At 32.2% G+C, this 24532-nt stretch overlaps 3 protein-coding genes across 3 annotated transcripts in view; 2 read left to right on the plus strand and 1 right to left on the minus strand.

Moving 5' to 3' along the window:
* LOC139502329 (uncharacterized) overlaps nucleotides 1-19852 on the minus strand; it is a 35818-nt gene extending 15966 nt beyond the window's left edge. Inside the window, exon 1 of the mRNA XM_071291776.1 lies at nucleotides 19696-19852. Within this exon, the coding sequence (XP_071147877.1) occupies nucleotides 19696-19702 (7 nt within the window). The 5' untranslated portion in view covers nucleotides 19703-19852. The remainder of the gene's footprint in view (nucleotides 1-19695) is intronic.
* Nucleotides 3220-7923, plus strand: LOC139502341 (uncharacterized). Its single transcript, XM_071291788.1, has one exon. It carries the CDS (start codon nucleotides 3344-3346, stop codon nucleotides 6095-6097), a length of 2754 nt encoding a protein of 917 aa, XP_071147889.1. The 5' UTR covers nucleotides 3220-3343; the 3' UTR covers nucleotides 6098-7923.
* A 2551-nt stretch (nucleotides 19853-22403) lies between the features above and the next one.
* Nucleotides 22404-23783, plus strand: LOC139501900 (toll-like receptor 4). The gene has a single exon (XM_071291201.1). It carries the CDS (start codon nucleotides 22404-22406, stop codon nucleotides 23781-23783), a length of 1380 nt encoding a protein of 459 aa, XP_071147302.1.
* The last annotated feature ends 749 nt before the right edge of the window (nucleotides 23784-24532 follow it).

The following is a 24532-nucleotide window of genomic DNA, read 5'->3' on the forward strand; positions in this document are numbered from 1 at the left end:
TATCATATATAAGTCAACTTGAGGTATCAAATTACTGAAATTTTGTTGACGCATTAAAATAATTTTATTATATGAGTCAGCTTGAGCATTGTTGAGGTATCAAATCACTGAAATTTTGTTGACGAGTAAAAATAATTTTGTTATATGAGTCAGCTTGAGGTATCAAATCACTGAAATTTTGTTGACGTGTTAAAATAATTTTATTATATAAGTCAGCTTGAGGTGTCAAATCAGCTTGAGGTATCAAATCACTGAAATTTTGTTGACGTGTTAAAATAATTTTATTATATGACTCAGCTTGAGGTATCAAATCACTGAAATTATGTTGACACGTTAAAATAATTTTATTATATGAGTCAGCTTGAGGTATCAAATCACTGAAATTTTGTTGCAAGACACTATTTTGAATAAAAAGAGGATATGCTGGCAATCTAAATGATTGGAATAAATTTGTGTTGACATTGTGCTGCAATGTTACTGTCGACTCATTTGTATAATGCAATGCATTCTGATATCAAAATATTGCTTATTTACTATGTACTGTGCCGCTATATATATATAGATTTACATAATAAAATGTAAATATGGTCCAGGTTGCAGTCTTGTAATTGACTGCTCCATAGGCTTACATGCAAAACAGCTGATCTTTGAAAATAAAAAAATAAAAAATGCTACATAGAAATATTTTTTCATGTTCATATCATGTATGTACTAATGTGAAATTGTGATTTAATCCAAAAAAAGAGGGTCTTGCCACGAAGAATAAAAAGTTACGTAATCCTGAAGTAAAAACATTTTTTTTCTACTTTCTGTTTGCTATTTTTACTACGCCGCACCACTTCCAGTAAACATGATATCCTTCCACTTTTTTGGATTAATATCCTCCAAAAGATGCAAGATTTTTTTAAAGTCTGTATATATGTTTTAATTCAGCATAAACCTATAATCAAACAGAAAAAAATTGAGTTCAAAAAAAAATTCAGAAAAAAATGCACTATTTTGTTTCCCTCCATGTTTTGACATGCACCGGAAACTGGAGTTGTAATACAAGACTGATGCCTATTTTGGTTGATGCATTGATATAATTTTATTATGCAAGTCAGCTTGGGGTATCAAATCACTGAAATTTTGTTGCGAGACACTCTTTTGGATAAAAAGAGAACATGCTGGCAATCTAGATTGACTGAGATAAAAATTGAAAATTATTTATTAAAAGAATCAAATTTTAAAACCAGACAATTAATTTCTAAATTAAGGGTTAGTGACCATAACCTAGAGGTTGAAATGGGAAGATATAAAAATGTACCCAGAGATCAAAGGTTATGTAAACTTTGTAATAAAATTGATGATGAATACCATTTTTTTCTATATTGGAAACTAAACTCAACTTTAAGAGATTGCTTATTTTTAAAGATTAATAATATAAACCCTGATTTTACAAATTATCAACCACTTTTAAAGCTAAAACAACTTTTAAATTTTAAATCTGAGCTTTTGACAGAAATTGGTGACTTTATAAAGCAATTTTTAGAATTGCGAAAATAAGGTCCATGTCCATCAAAGGTTACATTAATTACCAATTATAACTATGTTTTGTTTTATGTTTATATTTGTAATTCTTCACTGTCTGTATTAAATGTTGAATTTGTGTTTGCTTGACCCATATTGGTGCATTTTGCAAATAAAATTATTATTATTATTATTGAAATAAACCTGTTAAATAAATGCGTGCAAATGTAATCAAAAGCTGAGTGGAAACGTAAAACATTTTAATCCCAAATGTGTGCAAACGTAGTGCGCCCATTAAAAGGAGATGTGGTACTTTATATATATATATATATGTGTGTGTAGTATATGATTGCTAATGAGACCACTCTTCACAAGAGACCAAAGTAAGTTAGCTATTAAAGGACCCGAGATGAGCATATTATCCTGTCTGAAAAAAGGATTCAATTATTCAGTCATGACAGGAGATCCTAAGTATTTATAACGTACTTCTGGAATATTTGCTGCTGCACAATAAGGGAGGCAACATATAACGTGCAATGGGGATTTCAAACTTATAAGACGAAAACATACCGACAATACCAGACAAAATAAAACGAAAAACACCAGAGTTCTTTGAAATGTCAAAATTGCCTTATTTTGAGCTAGGACTTTCTATACCAAGTCCTTGTTTTGAAGAACTTCGTGTAACGCAAAGTAGTAGAAGTAGTACCAACATGGTACAATTAAAAAGCTGGTGGTATAATTTTATTGTCGATTTCATGTTTGTAGTAAACAATATATACATGTAGATTAAGCATTATAATGGCCATGATAAAATAAAATATACTTGGAGTTTTGTACTGTGTCATTCAAGGTTTCACCCCTTTCTTTTTCACTTGTGTTAAAGAGGTGTGATTCGTACTATAAAATTCAGGACTAATAGGAACAATATAAACATCGATCACATTTAAGGCGAAGAAAATATTTAAGAAATACATAATATAGGAGCAAAAAATACAAACTCCCATGCTTTCAACGCATTTCAACACAGATTATGTATAATGAGGATAAATGAATCGGGTATTTTCTACAGTTCATAACTAAAGAAAATATCGATACATATGTTTGTATATCCTGTATATAGTTGTCCATTTGTCTATCACAACTCCTTTCCCGGTTTATTTTCACATGTAGGCTAAACGCATTAAAGATAAAAGTTTTAAAAATTGTTTTATATAATTTCACTCATTCAAGAAACGTTTTACTGCATGCATGAATGAATTTAAATTAGATATATATATATATATATTTAATCGTTTTGGCTTTGACAGAGTTTAAACCATAACATATTTATCTCAGTACCTGATGGTCACATGAGCATGATGATAGTCCATCAAACATATACAATAACCAAGGTTGTCGGGTAAAGAAGTTGGATATATCAAACTTGGAAAAACAACCTGAGGCGAATTCCACACGGATATGTATTTCCTCTTCAACAATATTCTAATTCTCTTTATTTTCATTTAAACTTGGCTTATACATTTTCTGGCATATACAATAAAAATAAACATACGATAAAATTGAGAATGAAAACGGGGAATGTGTAAAAGAGACAACAAAACAACCAAAGAGCAGACAACAGCCAAATGATGGATCTAATATAAACTATACCACAAGACCACAAGATACCCTTTATAATTTTCCGCGTTTCGCAGTATAGAGGAAAATTATTGTACTAACGTTTCGTCTGATTAATCATGTGATTATCACATGTTTACATGTACATGTAATAAATGAGCGGGAAATAATCCCGTGGAGTAATCACTCTCTACCCAACACTGATACAGTCAAGATGGACACCGATATGTTGAGCAGCCCTTTAAGAAATGCCATTTCGAGAGAAGTTTCCAATGCCATATCAACATCTCAACAGGATTTATTGAACAGTATAAACGGTATAATGGACAGTAAACTGACAAATTTGCAGACCACCTTACAAGAAAGTCAACAAGAAATTTCGCAGACTCAAATGGCCAAGATGGAGGAAACTCTGACCGATAACTATACTTTTCAGAGGAAGGGCAACGAAAACCAATTCAAGTATGGTGTGAAGGTTCTAACAAAGCTGAAAGAGGCGAAGTCAAGCTTAGAAGTTCATGATTTGACCAGAGCGACCGTACAGAACGCTAAATCCAGGATTTCAGAAGGTATTGACATTGTGCAAGAGAGACAAAAGTTAATTAAACTTGCAGATTCTTCTCAACTCGGTTGGAAAGTGGTTAATGAGTATGTTGCCAACCCAATAGCAGAAGACTCCGAAGATGAGAGAAAAATGTTAAGAGCTCAGTCTAGAGCAGAGCGCAAGAGTAAAGCAGAGAAAACCAAGAAAAGCATCAAACCCAGACAAGTTCCTTATGCCAGGAATGCAGATAAAGATGATTCTTTCAAGCCTGGAAAGTGTTTCAATTGTGGAAAAAGGGGGCACTGGGCAGATAAATGTCCTGATAGAAAACAAAAGATAAGTAATTCTTTATATTTATCAAACTTAGATAGTTCAAGCTTATTTTGTAGCTCAGATGATAATTTTTATTGCAATAATTCCAAAATAAGAAACGCCAATGAGAAGGTTTCAATAACTATTGATTGTTTACAAAAAGTTGATCTTGTTACTTATGTGGAAAAACCGGTTAGTCCAGTAGGTAGATTGAAAAATGCTATCGATGAATGGAGATTAATCACAGATAATACACATATAATTGATGTTATACAAAACGGGTATAAGATACCTTTCAAAACAGAACCAGATCATAAAATTATTAGAAATAACAGATCATCTCTTGATAACGCAAGTTTTGTTAAGTCAGAAATTGAAACTTTGCTGTCAAAAGGTTGTATATCAGAAGTGAATGAGATACCTTGTGTAGTTAATCCTTTGACCGTTGCTTTTAATAAATCGAGCAAACCCAGGTTGGTATTGGATTGTAGACACATCAATCCTCATTTATTTAAATTTAGATTTAAATATGAAGACACAAAGTTAGCAAGGGAAATTTTTCACCAACATGATTTTCTATATGGCTATGATTTAAAAAGTGCTTATCACCATATTGAGATTGTTGAATTGCACAGAGAATATTTAGGTTTTGCATGGGAGATAGATGGTGCAAACAGATATTTCGTTTTTAATGTCTTGCCATTTGGATTGGCTACTGCTGGTTACATATTTACCAAAGTTCTCAGAGAAGTTGTAAAGTATTTCAGATCTAAAGGCACACAAATTATTATGTTTTTAGATGATGGTTTGGGAGGTGGTAAAGATTTTGAATCTTGTCAAAAAAGTAGTCAGTTTGTAAAATTTCAACTTCAAAAGCTAGGTTTTCTAATTGCACATGAAAAATGTGTTTGGGATCCATGCCAAAAATTGAAATGGTTAGGTTTCATTTGGAATACTGAAACTGGTAGAATATTCGTCAGTCCTGAGAGAATAGATAAAGCAGAGCAAACTGTAAACTATATACTTTCCGAGATTGGGAGAGGTAAAGTTTTGTTAAAGGCTCGAATTTTAGCGGGCATAGTCGGTCAACTCATATCAATGCAAATAGTATTTGGTGATCTCGTGAGATTGAGAACAAGATTTTTATATGCTTGTGTTAACGGTAGAGCAAGCTGGGAGGCATCTGTAAAAATTACATCAGAAGCTATTGATGAGTTAGAATTTTGGAGAGTTTCTTGCAGAGCAAGGAATAGTAAAGGTGTGAATATAAGCACAGTTAATTTTCACGACAATTTTGATGTCGATTTGTTTTGTGATGCCTCAGATGTAGGTTTTGGTGGTTTTTGTTCCACTTATGATCGTACCGAAGTATTCGGTAACTGGGTAGGTAATGAACCTTTTGAGAGTTCAACTTGGCGTGAACTTGAATGCGTCAAGAGAGTTTTGTATACTCAAGATTCGTTGTTGGAGAACAAATTAGTTCGAGTCAACAGTGACAATCAAAATGTCGCACGTATTTTGACGGTGGGGAGCAGAAATTTGTCACTACAAAAAACTGCGATTAATATTTTAGAATCTTGTGATCAGAAAAACATTAATATTCAGACTCGCTGGGTCCCTCGGGCTCAGAATGTGTATGCAGATCAACTTAGTCGTTATACAGATCACGATGACTGGTCTTTAAACGATGAAACATTCAGGTTTTTAAACAATATTTGGGGTCCGTGTAGCATAGACCGATTTGCCACTCATTACAATACACATTGTTCGCGTTTCAATTCAGTTATATGGTGCCCAGGAACTGAAGCAGTTGACAGTTTTAGTCAATATTGGGGAAATGACAACAATTGGTTGGTACCCCCACCTTCTTTGATTGCAAAAACAGTAAACAAAATGTGCAATGAGCGTGCTAATGGTATTTTGGTTATACCAGAATGGAAATCGGCGGCATTTTGGCCTTTACTTTGTGCACAAGAAATTTTTAAGAGTTTTGTTTCAGACGCTATTTATCTTACAAATGACAAAGTTATAGTGAAGGGTGCCGGTAAAAACGGCATTTTCGGGAAATGGCCACTTAAATTTAGGTTGATAGCTTTAAATATTATGTTCTAATGATCCATATTTGCGATTTTCAGGCTTAGGACTGAGGCAACATGTTGTGGAGATTGTAGAGAAGAGTACTGTAGGATGTTCGGGTGAACTTGGAAAATTAGCAGAAAAGATGTCGGTTTATCTCATCCAGTCTAAAAGTGACAATACTACAAAAAAGTACTTTGCTAGTTATAATCGTTGGAGATCTTTTGCTCAAGGATATGGTTTTAACGAATTACCAGCAGATCCGATTCATGTTTCATTGTTTTTAACTTTATTGATTGACAAGAAGTCATCACCTTGTACTTTAGATTCGATAATTTATGCTTTAAAGTGGGTACATGAGCTTTATGGTTACGTTGATCCTACAAATAACGCTTACATTCATTCGTTAGCTCAATCATGTAAAAGATTAAATGGAAAACCAGTCGTAAAGAAGGACCCTGTTACCTCGGATATAATACTTGAACTCTGTAAAATTAATGAATTTGAAAATGACTTGCTTATTGTTAGAGATTTGACTATGATTTTGATAGGCTATGCTGGATTTTTGCGCTATGACGAATTAAGTTCTATTACATGTAGGGATGTTAAGATTTTTGATGATCATATTTCTATTTTTCTGCCCCGGTCCAAGACCGATCAATACAGACAAGGTAACGAGATACTTATTTCTAGTGGTAACACTTTGGCATGTCCAGTTGTTATGTATAAGCGATACATTTCACTTGCTAGTTTGGATGTTAATTCGGATTATTTTATATTTCGACCGATTTTTAGGTCTAAGGGGTTAGCTAAGTTGATATATAAGAATAAGAAGTTAAGCTATACAGCCACAAAAGAGAATATTGTACGTAGGTTAAAGACTGTAGCTCCTGACTTGAACCTAGGTTTGCATTCTTTACGTTCTGGTGGTGCTTCTGCAGCAGCCAGGTCAGAAGTAAATGAGAGATGTATTAAACGTCATGGAAGATGGAAATCAGATATTAGCAAAGATGGTTACATTGCTGATTCCTTAGATATGAGATTATCAGTATCTAGAAAACTTGGTTTATAATTTGGGCTCTTTTCATCCCTTTCTTTGTGATCTCTAGATTACGTTGGGCAGTCGGCAAATATATATTTGGTTATTGTATCAATATTATGTATTATAGTGAGATTTATGGTATAAATTGCAATGAGATTACGTCAGTAAAGTGTGTACTTATAATTTTCCGCGTTTCGCAGTATAGAGGAAAATTATTGTACTAACGTTTCGTCTGATTAATCATGTGATTATCACATGTTTACATGTACATGTAATAAATGAGCGGGAAATAATCCCGTGGAGTAATCACTCTCTACCCAACACTGATACAGTCAAGTTTCTTAACGATATTTGTATATATCGTTTCTCATTAATATTTCATATCTAGATCTTAATTGGGTTTTTATAATGTTTGTGCAATGTATTATTACGTTTTTTGCTGAATGTACTGATGCACGTAGGGTTATTTTAAAGTTTCATGTTCCACTTTATATCATTTGTTTGTTTTTCTTATATGTCATATCTTTAAGTATACTGTCCAAGTATGACTCCGGAAACGGTCTTTCGAGCATATTAGCTTTCGACTAATTTAGGGTTTGGACACAGGTTTCCAACGCCGTCTATCGACATAGTTGGTTTTTCCTGGCCGGCGGGATCGTTAAGGATGGAGAAATTTTGATGATTTATAATTATTAATTACAACTCAGTATGTTATGCTGTATGGTTATATCACACATGCTGTTATATTTCACATGTCATGTTTATTTATTTGTAATAAATTCGGTGTCCTCTAGATTACGTTGGGCAGTCGGCAAATATATATTTGGTTATTGTATCAATATTATGTATTATAGTGAGATTTATGGTATAAATTGCAATGAGATTACGTCAGTAAAGTGTGTACTTGCATATATTTACATACTTAATATATTCTATGGAATTTATTTCTGCACCAAAACGAATTCAGAAAGTTAACTTACTTGTTGAATTCCTATTTTAGTGCAAAATTTGATCAATTGATTGTTGATTGCCTCACGTCCAGTGGCAAACATTTCATGCATATTTAGGACGAAATAGTATTTTAAAAAAAATATGGGAGGGTTGAGATCCCGCTTACATGATTAACCCTACCACATTATTTATGGATGTGGCTGTCCCAAGTCGGGAGCCTGTAATTCAGTGGGTGTCGTTTGTTTATGTGTTATATATTTGTTTTTTGTTCATTTTTGTCGAGCCTTAGACTTAAGTCGAAAAAGCGAGACTAAGCAATCCTACATTCCGTCGTCGTCGGCGTCGTCGACGGCGTCCACAAATATTCACTCTGTGGTTAAAGTTTTTGAAATTTTAATAACTTTTTAAAACTATACTGAATTTCTACCAAACTTTGACTGAAGCTTGTTTATGATCATAAGAAAGTATCCAGAAGTAAATTTTGTAAAAATAAAATTCCGTTTTTTCCGTATTTTACTTATAAATGGACTTAGTTTTCCTGCGAGGAAACATTACATTCACTCTGTGGTTAAAGTTTTTAAAATTTTAATAACTTTCATAAACTATCCTTGATTTGTACTAAACTTGAACAGAAGCTTGTTTATGATCATTAGATAGTATCAAGAAGAAAATTTTGTAAAAATAAATTTCCACTTTACCGTATTTTACTTATAAATGGACTTAATTTTTTTTGCCAAAAACAAAACATTCACTCTGTGGTTTAAGTTTTTAAAATTGTTATAATGTTCTTAAAATATATATATTAATCATTAAACTTATGAATATTATTAATTAAACTTAGAAAAAGCTTGTTTCTGATCATAAGATATTATTCAGAAGTAAATGTTGTAACAAAAAAATTCACTTTTTCCGTATTTTACTTATAAATGGACTTAGTTTTTCTTCCAGTTACATACAGTCTGAAGTTTATAAAACATTTATTAGATTCATAAACTATCCTGGATTTTTTTACCAAACTTGGAAGCTTCTTTCAATCAAAAGACAGTATCGAGAGGGAAATTTTTAATGATGTTTTCCTCATTTTTGTTGAGTCTGCGATTAACAGCAAAAGTAGGCGAGACACTGGGTTCCGTGGAACCCTTATGAATTTTTTTATACAAATAAGGCCGTGAGTTTTCTCGTTTGAATTGTTTTACATTGTCATTTCGGGGCATTTTGTAGCTAACTATGCGGTATGGGATTTGCTCATTGTTGAAGGCCGTACGGTGACATTCAATTGTTTATGTCTGTGTCATTTTGGTCTCTTGCGGACAGTTTTCTCATTGGAAATCATACCACATCTTCTTTTTTATATATGGAGTAATACTTGTGACACATTTAAATGTTTCGTATCATTTGGTAAAAAATCTAAAGTCAACTTTGCCTGTGTAGATAGAATGAAACCGAAAGAAAAAAAAGTTTAGCTGAAGCGTGCTCCTTATTAGTATTTAGTGCAGAAAAAAAACCCGCTTGTGAACTGTTTAAGACAAAGTGGACTCCTTAGCAGCCGAGTGTTTAGACGCACCCGGCTGGAAAATCGATGTGCTTTATATCTTGTTCCTTTGCAAGACTTGTCATTGTCTCAGTCATTCATATTCTTCAGTATAGGGAATATTATTTCTCCGCTAACAGTCAACAAGTCTACTTTATACCTGACACGCAATAGTATTTTCAAATTTCTTTAATTTAATACCAAGATAAATAAAAACCACCTATATTAATTTGATACTCAATATGTTTCCTTGCATATAAACATATTTGCATTCGGTCAATAAAATATGAAATTGATTTACAGAACATTCAGAAATGTGAATGTTATAAAAATGTTGTTATATCAGAGATAGGTATTTAACGCCATTATAAAAATGAGCCGTTAATATACATGTTGATTTGTAATACCCGGAAATGTCAAGGTATAACACTACCTATATCATTGTATATAGCCAAACAGAATGGGTCATACATGTAAATGTGAAAGAAACTCGTAAAGCATGACCATTCATGATTTAAGTGGGGTTCTAATATGTGCTACAGTACAATATATTTACAAGCAGTATTTTTAATTGATGGAAGGAAGTGTAAAATTAAGTCCGAAGAACTTTACTATATTTGTTATGTCATAGAAGAAGGCAATTGAAAATAAATAATGTCCATTGCCATGAAATATTGTCTCCTAAGTGGACAACATTTTACAGCGACAGTTATGAAATAGGGTCCATCTACAGAACAAACTGTTGTAGTAAATGTTATTAAATTGTGTCCTCTAAGGAAAATAATACTGTACAGCATCTGTTACTTATTTGAGTTTGAATTTTGCGTGTATATAATTATATTAAGAGATATCAATATTAAGATAAGGATGGTATGAGTGCCAATGAGACAACTCTATGTCAAAGTAACAATTAATTAAAGTTTGCTAAAATTAAAATGTGTCCAGTTATAACAAGGCAATGGATATCATTTAATACTTAAATCCCATCAAAAGATGCCCTGGTGGACACAATGTCCTCTGAAAAAATGTCCCCCCTGGACAATATTATGGTAGTGAATAATGTTTTTGTTCATGGACTCTTTTTCATACTTAAGGACATATCTTCATAGGAAATTGTATCCGGGACACATTTAAATAAGTAGGTATTGTCCATGGGCAGTATTTACTACGAAAATGTGTCCAGTGTCCAGACAAGAAATATAAATATAAAATTAAAATTAAAAACCATAAAAAATCTGCCGACCGAGTCCCTGAGGTAATTTTTAGATATTTAAAACCGAACTTAGAGAGATATTTTTAATTTTCATAATATAATGCAGGCATGCACGTGTCATCGATTACACACCTACTCAGCCGTGAATTACACGATCAACAACATCGATTAGGATATCCTTATTGCTTATGACTATAATGATATGAGAACAACGTTTAAATAAAATAGAATAATACATGCTCAACAATGTTTCTGGATTGTTCCATGTTATTAAATACATTAAGGATAGTGCATTTCAGTGATTATGGAGACTGAGACAAAATATATAATAATTGACATTTTGTATTGATTTAAATTGAATAAATTTTAATTACAAAGTTGCTTTATATATAATAGTTCAAGAAACACTATCTTTAAAATGTTCAAAGAAATATATTCTAAAAACCGAATTCTAATTGTCTAGATAGCAAACCATGATCGCACACAAATCATCATCAAAGTAAAATGCTTCCCTTTTTTCGTTTGTTGAATTAATTTTGTATTTTATTTTTTTTTTGTTTTAGTTCTCTTAATATTCCTTTATTTATTTTTGTGTCTTATCCAATTTGTACTTGAACACATAAAATTTGTTTAACTAAACTAAATTGTGACTTTTTGTCCTGTGACTTTCTGTCCTACATTCGTTTATTGAACATGAGTGACCACCTATAGGATATACATCGACATCCTGTGACACGAGTGTAATCTGTTGAATACCCTCAAAACTACAACATTCTACACATCACAGAGTTTTATAAAAAAAAACACAATTAGCAGTATACGGCTTCAACTCATTCAACATTTTGAAGTCTAATGATAACTTATAAAATATCATATTGCAATTATGATAAAAAGAAACTATGGACTGTGCTCATTGTTAAAGGCCGTACGGTGACCTAATAGTTGTTAAATGTCTGTGTCATTTTGGTCTCTTTGTGGAGAATTGTCGCATTGGCAATCATATCGCAACTTTCTTTTTTTATTTATACGAATAACAGCAGATAATTTCAAGATTTTTATAGTGTAGTATTCGCCATAAAGACAAATTTTATTGTCATATAATAGCGGTGTTTTTAACATTGCCTATAAGAGAGAGAGGGTTTGGCTTGCCATAAAACCAGGTTCAATCCATCATTATTCAATTGAGAAGATTCACAATATTACTTCCATGATTCAGTGTAACTCCATTTACCGGTAAATTTCATTTTCACTTCTCTGACAAAAAAACCAACAAAAAACACCCAACACCTTTGTCAAACATGGATTTTTTTTTAACTTTACGAGCTAACAACTTGCCAGAGCAATTTCAAGGTTGATTCATATTCACCATTTGGTACATGTATATGTCCGTGTTTAAAGCGATACGTACATGCAGGACAAATTATTTTGTTGAATGAAATCATATTTTAATGGGTGCCGTAGGAGAACCACTAGAGTTTTGAGCAAGAATTTCTTGGCATGAAAGAGATCGAAATCTCGGAGTTATGATATTTCATGTATATTTTGAACTCGGTATTATCCCGGTAACCTTTGCCCAAAAAAATGAATGGTAGTGCCACTGCCGTTTTCGATGTTTATTCTGAGTCATGCATGCCAAGTGTTTGTTCGGAAACTCCCAAGTAGACAACATGCATGTGTATTAGACCATGGCAGGCTTTTCTTATAAAATAACGAGTGGTGCCTGTCCGGTACACGAAAAGATCGGTTAGAAAGCAAGTTTTTAATTTTAGTTAGTTTGGAAAGCTTAATTCGAGGGTTGAAAATTTTAATCGCCGAAAAAGGAGGTTTGAGTGGTCCACTGGCAATATTTTTATTTCAAAAACGGTACATTTGATAGGTTTATATGTTCTTTTATCTAATCTTTTAAATAACTAATGGATGCCGTAGGAGGTCCAACAGAGTTGTGATCAAGGATTACTTGGCATGACCAAAAATATGTTGGTCCGAGAAATGTTAACACTCAAACCTGACCAACCTTGAATTTCTGCGGACCAATGTCCTTCCTGAGTGAAAGACACATACATTTTATTAACACCAAACGAAAACTTTGAATGTTGAACGTATAAGGATTATTACTTTAAAATATTGAGATTTTTTTTTCACAAATTTGCGGAAAAAGTTCAAGTTTCATTTTAAAATAATACATCATATCGAACAAAAATGCGTTTTCAATCTCGACATTTTAAGGGAGGAAAAAAAAAAAAAGAAATTTACTGGAATATTTTTAGGTTCGTTCGTTTTAGTTTTTAGTGAAGATGAGATGTGAAAGCTTGAATTTTTGTGGATAATTCAATTAATTGAATGAAAAAGGATATGTATGAATGTATTGTTGATAAGTACAGAAAAAATAATAATCATTTATATTACGCTGGCCATAAGCATGAATAGTTATTGCACGACGGGATCGCAAACTCGCAAAACCGAGTATACTCTATTTTTAGAGTTCGCTCTGACCGGTTAACTGTACACCAATATCGCTTTCATGATTATATATGAATATTTTATATGATCTTAGTACTATTCGTTTTCTGCATTGTTTGTCGACTTTATCTGAAAACCAAGTTTTTAAAATTTACCCTACATTTTAAAACCGATCAGAACTTAATAATAAAAGCAGTGAAACCTATATCGTTATTTATTAACGGAGGCTAATTCCGCCAAGCGTGTACGCGCAGACACAGCCTCTACAGGAAGGCAGATCACGGCTTAATTTATACAAGCAAAGTTTTATGCGTACTTTTTTCACAAATACATGTATTTGATCTGTATTGGTTACATGACCATGATCACGGAAGTCTTAATTTTATATATTAATTTCCAATATTGTGATCAAAATTCGTTTTTTAAAACAAATAAATAATTTTGTAGTCGTGAAATTTAATTGCATTATGGGTTATTTCGGATCGTGTAGATAGAATGGGGAATGGTGTATGGTGTAAGGTGTAAGGTGTATGGTGCAAAGGTGTAACGTGTATGGTGTAATGGTACAAGGTGTATGGTGTAATAGATCCAAGGACTGTATATAGATTTATGAATAAAAGTGCTCACATGGTCAGTTTTGATCAACACGGTCAAATAATGTTGTTGCACAAGTCAGCAAGAGGTATCAAAACTACTGAAATTTTGTCACGTATCAATATTTTGAATAAAAGGAGGACACATGCTGGCACCCTAAATTTATGCAAACAAAAAATTGTTGTTATTGTATAGCAATATTGCTGTCCATTGTAATATACATTGAATCCTGACATAACAAATATGGCTGATTTACTATGCTGGTATATAGATTTACAAATTGAAGTGCACAGTTTTAGTTGATACAGTCAAATAATTTTGTTGTACAAGTCAATAGGAGGTATCAAAACTACTGAAATTTTGTTACGTATCAAACTTTTGAATAAAAGGAGGACATGCTGGCACCCTAAATGTATGCGAACAAAAATTTGAAAAAATATGGCTGATTTACTATGCGGGTATATAGATTGATAAAAAAAGTGCACACATGGTCAGTTTTGGTCAACACGGTCAAATAATTTTGTTGCACAAGTCAGCAAGAGGTATCAAAACTACTGAAATTTGGTTACGTATCAATATTTTGAATAAAAGGAGGACATATGCTGGCACCCTAAATTTATGCAAAAAAAATTTGTTGTTATTGTATAGCAATATTGCTGTCCATTATAATATACATTGAATCCTGACAAAACAAATATGGCTGATTTACTATAAAATGAGGACATGCTGGCACCCTAAATTTATGCGAACAAAAAGTTGTATTCATGTGTTAAAATGATGCTTTCCTCTAAAATACGTCCTTTCATAGATATAAATATAAATAAAGTGCAAATATGGTTGAATTTGATAGGTATTGGAATATATATTCAGTGCCCGTTATCATTGTAACCAAGATCGTTTTTTAATTTATAGATTGGCAGATCACAGATAAATTTGTGTTACAAGCAACGTTTTATGCGTACTTTATTTTCAAATAGTTGTATTAAATCCTGTTTATATAACGGAAGTATTTGTTTTACTTTATTTTCGATGTTTATAGTACGAAACAAAGATATTATTTTTTTTTTAAATCGATGTAGAGCGGTCCTGGTTACAAGTTAACTTAGTGTTGAGCAGACCAGTCAAAAGTTAACTTGGGAACAGGTCTGGTTTCAATCGGATTTGTCAAAGCAAAAGTTAACTTATGTTAACTTTGTGGCAGGACTGGTCTCGAAGTTAACTTATGTTAACTTTATGGCATGACTGGTTTCGAAGTTAACTTATGTTAACTTTATGGCAGGACTGGTTCGAAGTTAACTTATATCAATAGCGGACCTGTTTCGAAGTTAACTTTTTGGCAGACATAAAAACAGTCCTAGGACCAAGTCCGCTTTTCAAGTTAACTAGATTTTGGTCCTAGGACTGGTCAAAGCAGTCCTAAATCCAGTCACAGGTTACCTTTGACCAGTCCAAATGACTGGTTATCAAGTTAACTTGCTGTACAGGTTAGGACTGCACCCATCTGTAGCAGTCCTAAGTATTAAATCGTTCAAATTATAATGGCATATTCTGACTCTTAACTGTTTCCCAAAAGTGATCGCCCTGAAGATCATAAAAACATTTTATTAAAAAATAGTAAAAGTCAATAAAGGTTTTGATTTTGTAAATAATGTCTGTATTTTAAACGATCATAGTGTTAAAAAACAAAAGCCTGGATATTTTGATAATACTGAGCTCCCTCTCATTGTTATACTTACAAGAATTCGGACTTTCAATAATAGCCAATTTTTTAAAGATGTTAATATGTTAATATCAGTGAAAATACACATACTTCGTGTAATTGCAGTAATTCCAAATACATTTATTGACCCATTTCCTACGTTATAATAGGAGATCTTAACATCGTATAAGACCGAGAGTTAAAATCATTCCTCAGTAAAGGACCTAAATACCGTCCCCCGTCAATTGTTAATTGGAATGAGTGTCGTAATATCATCCACGCCTCACTCAGTACTTACTGTTTGAAATGGATAAAACGGGAAAAAGCTGACAAAAAATCTTTGGACTCTTTTTTTTATTCAGTAATGAACATAGTTGATATACGTATTCAACATTTTAAAGAACATTTTACTCTTAACAATAAGCACAATAAACCTATTTCGCGTATCAAACATTAACTAAAAGAACTAGCCAAGGAATTTGATGTTGTCCCGGCCGATAACGCTGCTAATAATATTATAATTGTTTGACGCGTACGTACATTTTACATTGAGGTTCTACAAAAAGAAATCACCAATTCACCAACATTCCAACTGACTCCATTTTCAAAAAATTACATCTGTAACAAACATTTCTCGTTTTGTTTAATATAGATTAGACCGTTAGTTTTCCCGTTTGAATGGTTTTCGGTAGTAATTTTTGGGCCCTTTATAGCTTCTTGTTCGGTGTGAGCCAATGCTCCATGTTGAAGACCTTACGTTGACCTATAATGGTTTACCTTTTTTAAAATTGTTATTTGGATGGAGAGTTGTCTCATCGGCACTCACACCACATCTTCCTATATCTATAAACTTTTAGCTACCGCTTTACAAGCAGAACCAAAAACAATGAAAGACCCAACTATATAATGGCTTCCGAAGCTACATAAAACACATTACAAATATAGATTTATTTCGTCTTCAAGCCATTGTTCCATTACTAAATTATCTATTATTCTTACCAGTACACTTGGTACAATCAAAAACCTGATAATAAATAATTCAAATAAGGCCTTCGAAAAAAGTGGAATTAATTACTTTTGGTGTGTCAAAAACTCGTTGGAAGTACTTGATAAATTGCATGCTTATATTGGTGATTTTGAATCTGTTCAAAGTTTTGATTTTTCTACCCTATATACCACATTGTTTCACATTCTCATTGAGAATTGAGAAATAATTCACACACGTAATTAAATGGGCATTTAAAAAGTCAGAATGTGAATATATATGTTCAAACTCTATTATAATTATGTCATTTTTTAGTAGCAATACAAAAAAAAACTATGTCAATTGGACATGCTTTGATACTATATCTGCACTTGAATTTTTACTAGATCACATTTTTGTTCGCTTTGGAGATTCCGTATATCGCCAGGTTATCGGAGTTCCAATGGGGACTAGCTGTGGACCACTGATTGCGGACCTGTTTTTGTATTGTTATGAGTTACAATTTATGACAAAAATCAGCAAAGACCCATCGAAACAACATCTGATACACAAATTTGATAATACTTTTAGATATTTGGATAATATTTTGGCTCTCAATAATGACGACTTCAGTATGTGTACTAAAGAAATTTATCCTGTTGAACCAATTTCAAATAAAGCTAATACTTACAATGACCACTGCCCTTTCCTCGATCTTGATATCTATATCTTTAACGGAAAGCTTAATACTAAAATTTATGATAAAAAAGAGATGATTTCTCATTTCCTATCGTTAATTATCCATGTTTAGAAGGTGACGTTCCCTTGTCACCATCTTACAGTGTTTATATATCTCAACTTGTACGATTCGCTCGTGTGCGTAACAATGTTTTAGATTTTAACGAGAGAAATTTATGTATTACTAAAAAATTATTACACCAGGATTTTCGATATCACAAACTAGTCAAAACATTTACTAAATGTTATCATCGATATAAGGACATCATTCGTAAATATAGCTCAACATGCAGACTTCGTTTACGTTCAGGTATATCACATTCAATATTTTATGGAAATATTCTTTACAAAGTACAAAAATGTCAGTATTCACCTCAGAAGCTTACACAACCTTTAAATAGACTTATTAAGATGGGATATAGTTACGATACTGTTGTCAGGTAATTAAAGATTGCATATTTTGGCGTTAATATTGATTCACTTATCGGGTCTTTGCATTGGAACTAAACACAATTATTTAAAAACTAGTTGTTGGCATGACACGGGTGATGTTCTTCTCGTATATGTTATGATGGTATAATACTAGACCCCTCACGGGAAGGATTGTGCCTGATATTCATATGAAGAAGACATAATCTTTCAATCAGTTTAATTGAAGTCTGGAGCTGGTATGTCAGTTAACTGCTAGTAGTCTGATGTTATTTATGTATTATTGTCATTTTGTTTATTTTCTTTGCTTACATCTTCTATCATCAGACTCGGACTTCTCTTGAACTGAATTTTAATGTGCGTATTGTTATGCGTTTAATTTTCTGCATTGGCTAGAGGTATAGGGGAAGGGTTGAGATCTTATAAACATGTTTAACCCCGCCGCATATTTGCGCCTGTCCCAAGTTATGAGCCTCTGGCCTTTGTTAGTCTTGTATTATTTTTAATTTTAGTTTCTTGTGTACAATTTGGAGTTTTGTATGACGTTCATTATCACTAAACTAGTATACATATTTGTTTAGGGGCCAGCTGAAGGACGCCTCCGGGTCCGGGAATTTATCGCTGCATTGAAGACCTGTTGGTGACCTTCTGCTGTTGTCTTCTTTATGTTCGGGTTGTTGTCTCTTTGATACATTCCCCATTTCCATTCTCAATTTTATTGTTTGTAAAAAAATTGACAGTTTTCAAAATTGAAGATTTTAGGCAAAACCCTAGACCGTATTGTGTAATCCTACCTTTCAACCCAATATAAATTATTCGCAAGCAGCCCCTGCAAGAACTGTATAGACAGTCAAGGTCGTTGAAAACTTCCTTCATCGTTATCTATCTCAAAATAACCTGTTAATCTGTGAATGTTTTGTTTTCAATATAAATAAGTCATGTTTTCAGCTATGTTGATGCGATTTCATTAAAAACGCATTTTCAATTTGAAAACAGAATAATTAAAAATGATCTTTGCTCGTACTCATTTAACAAATTGAAGGATATACAAATTAAGGTTGTTGCTTACCGACAGTCTCGTAAGCCTGCAGTTTACTGACGTACTAAAATTACCCACTACGCAATATACTTTTAACTTTGTAATTCGGTTATAAATGGCAAGAAACATTGCAATTGGGGTATTTTTCGAAATACCTCAAGATAAAAACAGAAAAAGTGACACGAACCCTTCCAAAAGCTGGTTTATCTCAGGGTAAGTAGAACATATTACACCAGTTGCAATCGGTATGTTGATCATGTTTAGTTCGGAGGTAAGTCTTATTAGCTGATATCACAATCGAAGAAAGATAAAATTGAGAATGGAAATGACGGGTTGTGATAATGATGTATTCGAAATTGTTTATGTGTAAAAATTTATTCTTGGTTTTGTAATAAAAGATAATTTGATTTTTTTATATGAAATAAATTAAAATTGTTTACCTTTCATCCTCTTAGTCTGTTATATACATTTGGGGCTGAACCGTGAATTTTCGTAATATATGCTTTCGTTTCCAATTTAAAAAAAAACATGTACATGTACATACAACACGACAAGATTTACATTTAAAAAAAGCAGTTGGTTACTATTCTATCACATTATAATCAAGATTGTCTATGCTTATTAAAGTTAAATCGTTTATCTGACATTCCCTCAGCTTGTTATAGGATTTGATATGAAATATGTTTTCCCGTAATATCAACTTTCCTTTTCATTTGGATTCCACATAGATATAGCACCTACGCAATACTTTGTAATTTGAATTTAAAAACCCAGGTATAGCAATATGGCGAAAAAGACAACTAAGATATAATAAACAAAAATTGTATAAACACGTGACAACTTAGATATTAGTGTGTTTGTTTATCGTCATATTGAACTTTAATATATGTCTGTTTTACATGAACAGCAGACAGCTACTACTTTATCACTTTATGTTTAAGTTTGTTGATATAAATTAAAGTTAGATTGTTTACCTGTCATCCTTTCAGCCTGTTATAAGATTTTATATGAAATGTGTATTTCCGTTCTACCAACTTTCATTTCCATTTAACTTAAACCAATTGATAACACCTGTATGTAGTCAAAACTATTTTGTAATTTGCATTTAAAAACTCAGGTACATTACACATTGTTACAAACTAACATATCAATAAAAAATGTGTACACACGGGGTGAATTAGGTTGTATATAAATCATGTTTACAGATCGGGTTGATAGATCGGGTTTGTGTCGTTGTTCTCCTCTTATAGTTGGTGTGTTTCCCTCAGTTCTAGTTTGTAAATAAAGGCAACAGTAGTATACCGCTGTTCGAAGAGAGACGAAATTATAAACTTCTTTTGCCTTACACAATTCAATTCCAAAATGCAAAAAGATAATCTTAGTGATTTGAAAAGAGTTTGTTAACAATTATTGGGCACACTATGAAGCTACTGTTGGAATTGAACATTTCCTTGGATAAAAATCAAAAATAATTGTTAAAAACCTTCATGACCTTGAAACTATAACCAAAACAGAAATAACGCAATGTGTTCTTCAAATGATGTCATTGGACGCCAACGACTACATTCGTAAAACAGACATATTAAATGAAAATAACATTTCTGGAAATGTCTAGATCAAGCAATGAAGCGTTAATGAAGGACAGTGTCGTCATTTTATTTCTTTCAATTGGAATAATTCAAACATTTTAAAACTAAAATTTTACATCACGCAATTGCTTTGTCAGTCAGAGCATATGCAGTTATAGTAAAATATTAAACATCTACACGGTCGTAATCTTATCATATATTCATCAAAGGAATATTCGAAACTATATTCTTTTGTAAGGCTTTCGACTGTGTTCTATTGGACAACTATTGTTATAGATCAGACTCATATAGATGCTAGTTATACTTGTAACTCACGGGTCTCTAAAGATTGATTTAAGCTCTACTACTGTAGTCGGTGTTGATGATGTTTTTTCAGTCCGTTTGTCGCATGTCAAAAATAATTCATTCATTTCATCAGAGTTATTGTAACATATATCTCTGTCTGTAAAAGAGATAAAAAAAATATAAACTTTCGAAGGCAAAAGTGTAAATAACATCATGAAAAAAAGAAGTAAAAAGACCCCCCCCCACCCCTAAAAAAACAACAAAAAACAAAACACAACATCTTTATAAAAACGGAGTTGATCTTAGGTGCTCCCGTCGTGTTGCTTATGTAAGTAAAAACCCAGTGATGATTAAAAAAATTAATTTGAATCTATTTTATCTATTTCATCTTATAATTAGATATTAATTAAGCAACTAACGACATCATATGGATGTATTGTTATATGTAGTGGAGATTTACATTCAATTTGGACGCAGTAGTGCGAAACTTCCTGTTTTGATTGTAAACCTTTTGTTTAACAATTAAACAATTAAAATATTGGTAACAATAGCTCTTTAGCACAATGAACTTAAGGTATAAGTTTTACAGATTTATATTTAAATGTTTACGTATTGCCTGACTGGCTTCATTTGAAATGATAAAAAAACAATCAAAAGATATTTAATGATACTGTGTTTTATTCATCTCGTGGTGATATATTCAGGAATCAGATTAAATTTTAAAGATCTGCACAATAATTTTACCAAAATGTTGACAATTCTATGCTTATTCTTTCTTTGTGTAAATTGTACTTTTTCGTTAATTTATTCTGGACATTGTAATATTTCATTAAGTATGAAGGGAATGAGATGTGATTGTAGTTCGAGGAATCTAACATTTATACCAACAGAATGTCCACGAAATACATCAGAGTTATATCTGGCTAACAATGACCTTGGCCTTTTAGGTAAGGAAACATTTACTAGATATACACAACTAAGCTTTCTAGATATAAGTGACTGTAATATAACGTCAATCGACCAATCAGCTTTCAATAATTTGACACAATTAAAAAACCTGAAATTTTTAAATAATCCATTGAAAAAATTTCAAAGTAACGATCTTGCACCATTAACTAAGCTAAGAGTTCTTTCCATTTCACATATTTTGCTGTCAACGTATCCAAGAGAGTCCTGGTCTGATGTTTGCAGAATTACTGCATTGGTTTGTGATGATGGCCCATCAAATGGAACATTTTCTGAGATATTTTCTGCCATGAAAAATCTAAACTACTTCGAAGTTGATTATCAGAGTGTTGTTATACATAACTTTACATTTCAATCATTCAATTAAATTAAATATCAATGGTCATTTACGAGTGATAGAAATCGATGCTTTTGCACCGTTAGAATTACTTTCTAGTCTTATTATTCCAAATCAAAATTTTCTTAAATTATCAAAAACATTACCAGCTTTGCACGTGTTTCAAAATCGACAAATGAATGAATTAGATTTGAGCAATAATTTTAAAAATTATGGTGAATATGTTATTTCGGCTGATCTATTTGCATATATCGGTAACATTTGCGTAAAAAGATTATCTTTGGGTTGGGATGGCATTAGGAGGATAGACGCTGTAGCCTTTCAGAAAATGAAATACAAACATTGTCTTGAGACTATAAACTTGAATAACAATGACTTTGACTATCATCAGGGTCTTGTTGTTTTATATTTCAATTTCTTTACTAATATTAAAAGAATAGACATTTCTTCGATCAATAGTAGATCCATTGAAAACATTCGAGAACAAAACAGTAATGGCACAAGAATGCTGGATCACAGAGCTATATTCAATACTCGATCAGATTGGTCTATCAGATTACCTTCTACACTCGAATTTCTAAATGCATCATTTATAATCGGACGAAATAATGTGATAAACAGTATAACCATCAAGGGTATTACAAGATTGAAGATCATTGATTTTACATACTCATCACTTGACGACTGCAATTACACAGTGAATGGAATTCAGAACGTGTTAATACTTAATATTTCACATTTCAAATGTAGTCTTTTAAATCCAAACCTTCTACAATCTGCCGTCAATTTGGAACAGTTGATAATGGAAAGCTCTTCACTAAGTATTGGCCTAAAATTTGATAACCACAGTAAATTCCTTCATGGACTCAAACGTTTACAGTATATAGACTTTTCAAGAAATGCATTTGAAGACCGATTCAGAATTTCAACATTTAAAAGTCAATTAGACAGTGTGCAATCTTTGATATTTGAAGGAAATTTATTCACAAGTGTTCCCTTAAATTTAGAAGACTTCAACCGTCTAAGTTTCCTTAACATCAGAAATAACAAGATAGCCTACTTGATAACTAAAGAAATTAACGCCATTGAAGTGCTATTCCGAAAATCAAATAGAACAGTCTTATTAGAAGGCAACCCTCTTGTTTGTACTTGTGCTTCATTAGATTTTGTAGAATGGTTATTTACTATTAAAGTGAAACTTGACAGCAATGGTAGTTATTCGTGTGTCGGAAACGATGGAAATATTACAACAACAAATGCTGTCTACAATCGCTTGCGAATTTTCAGAATAAGATGTATAACGACAGTATGGGTTATTTTTTCAGTAACATTGTTCGGTGTGCTTCTTTTATTCATTCTAGTTGGATATCGTTACAAATTACACCTACAATACTTTTGTTTATTTATCGGAATGGCCAATCCACTTTTCCTGAAGTCAAAAGAAGAAAAACTTGAATATGATGCATATGTAGCTTATTGCGATGGGGACTATGAATGGGTATATGGACCTTTGCGCATATTTCTCGAAGAGACACGAAATTTCAAACTTCTTTTGTTAGATAGAGGAGATGTCCTTGCTGGAGAACATAGACTTTTTGCTTTAAACAATTCTATTCCAAAATGCAAAAAGATAATCTTAATGATTTCAAAAGAGTTTGTTAACAATGATTGGGCATACTACGAAGCAACTGTAGGAATTAAACATTTCCTGGGATTACAGGCGAGAATAATTGTTATAAACCTGGAAAATATAACCAAAACAGAAATACCGCAATGTGTTCTTCAAATGATGTCATTGGACGCCAACGATCATATTCGCAAAACAGACATATTAAATGAAAATAACATTTTCTGGAAATGTTTAGATCAAGCAATGAAACGTTAATGAAGGACAGTGTCGTTATGGCTTTTTCAATTGATGCTATTCAACAATTGTTGTGTCATTGTACAAATGCATTGTCAGTCGAAAGCGTATGCAAATAAAGTAAACATTAAAAACCTGCACGGTGGTACTATAGATATGATGACGACTATATTAACGAAAGGAATAAAAGAAACCAATGACATTAAAAGACGACTAGATGTGCTTACAGGTATGAGTAAGAATTTTACCTTAACAAAAATGTATTTAAAAATCTTATTACAGACTATCATATGACTGTGTAAAATATCATTATCGGTAAACGCTTATATATATACATGTATTTTTATAAAAAAAAACTATAAAATTGAAATGGCGTTTTAGGTCAAATACATGAGTTTGACATTTTATGAGGTGACATCCCACAAGAGTTTATGAACAAATTATCGAGATTATTTAACCTGTTTATTCAAATTAGCACAAAAGTCATAATTTTGAAATAGTTATCAAAGGTACCAGGATTATAATTTAGTATGCCAGACGCGCATTTCGTCTACATAAGACTCATCAGTGACGCACATATCAAAATATTTATAAAGCCAGACAAGTACAAAGTTGAAGAGCACTGAGGATCCAAAACTCAAAAAAGTTGTGCCAAATACGGGTAAGGTAATCTATGCATGGGATAAGAAAATCCTTAGTTTTTCGAAAAATTAAAAGTTTTGTATACAGGAAATTTATATAAATGACCACATCCTTGAAAACACTTACTA

The sequence above is a fragment of the Mytilus edulis genome, chromosome 13 (assembly GCF_963676685.1).
Source record: "Mytilus edulis chromosome 13, xbMytEdul2.2, whole genome shotgun sequence".
In the NCBI taxonomy this organism is placed as follows: domain Eukaryota; kingdom Metazoa; phylum Mollusca; class Bivalvia; order Mytilida; family Mytilidae; genus Mytilus; species Mytilus edulis.

Bases quoted from the DNA above. Each gene is read 5' to 3' on its own strand.
- LOC139502341 (XM_071291788.1), top strand. From the start codon at position 3,344: ATGGACACCGATATGTTGAGCAGCCCTTTAAGAAATGCCATTTCGAGA.
- LOC139501900 (XM_071291201.1), top strand. From the start codon at position 22,404: ATGCTGGATCACAGAGCTATATTCAATACTCGATCAGATTGGTCTATC.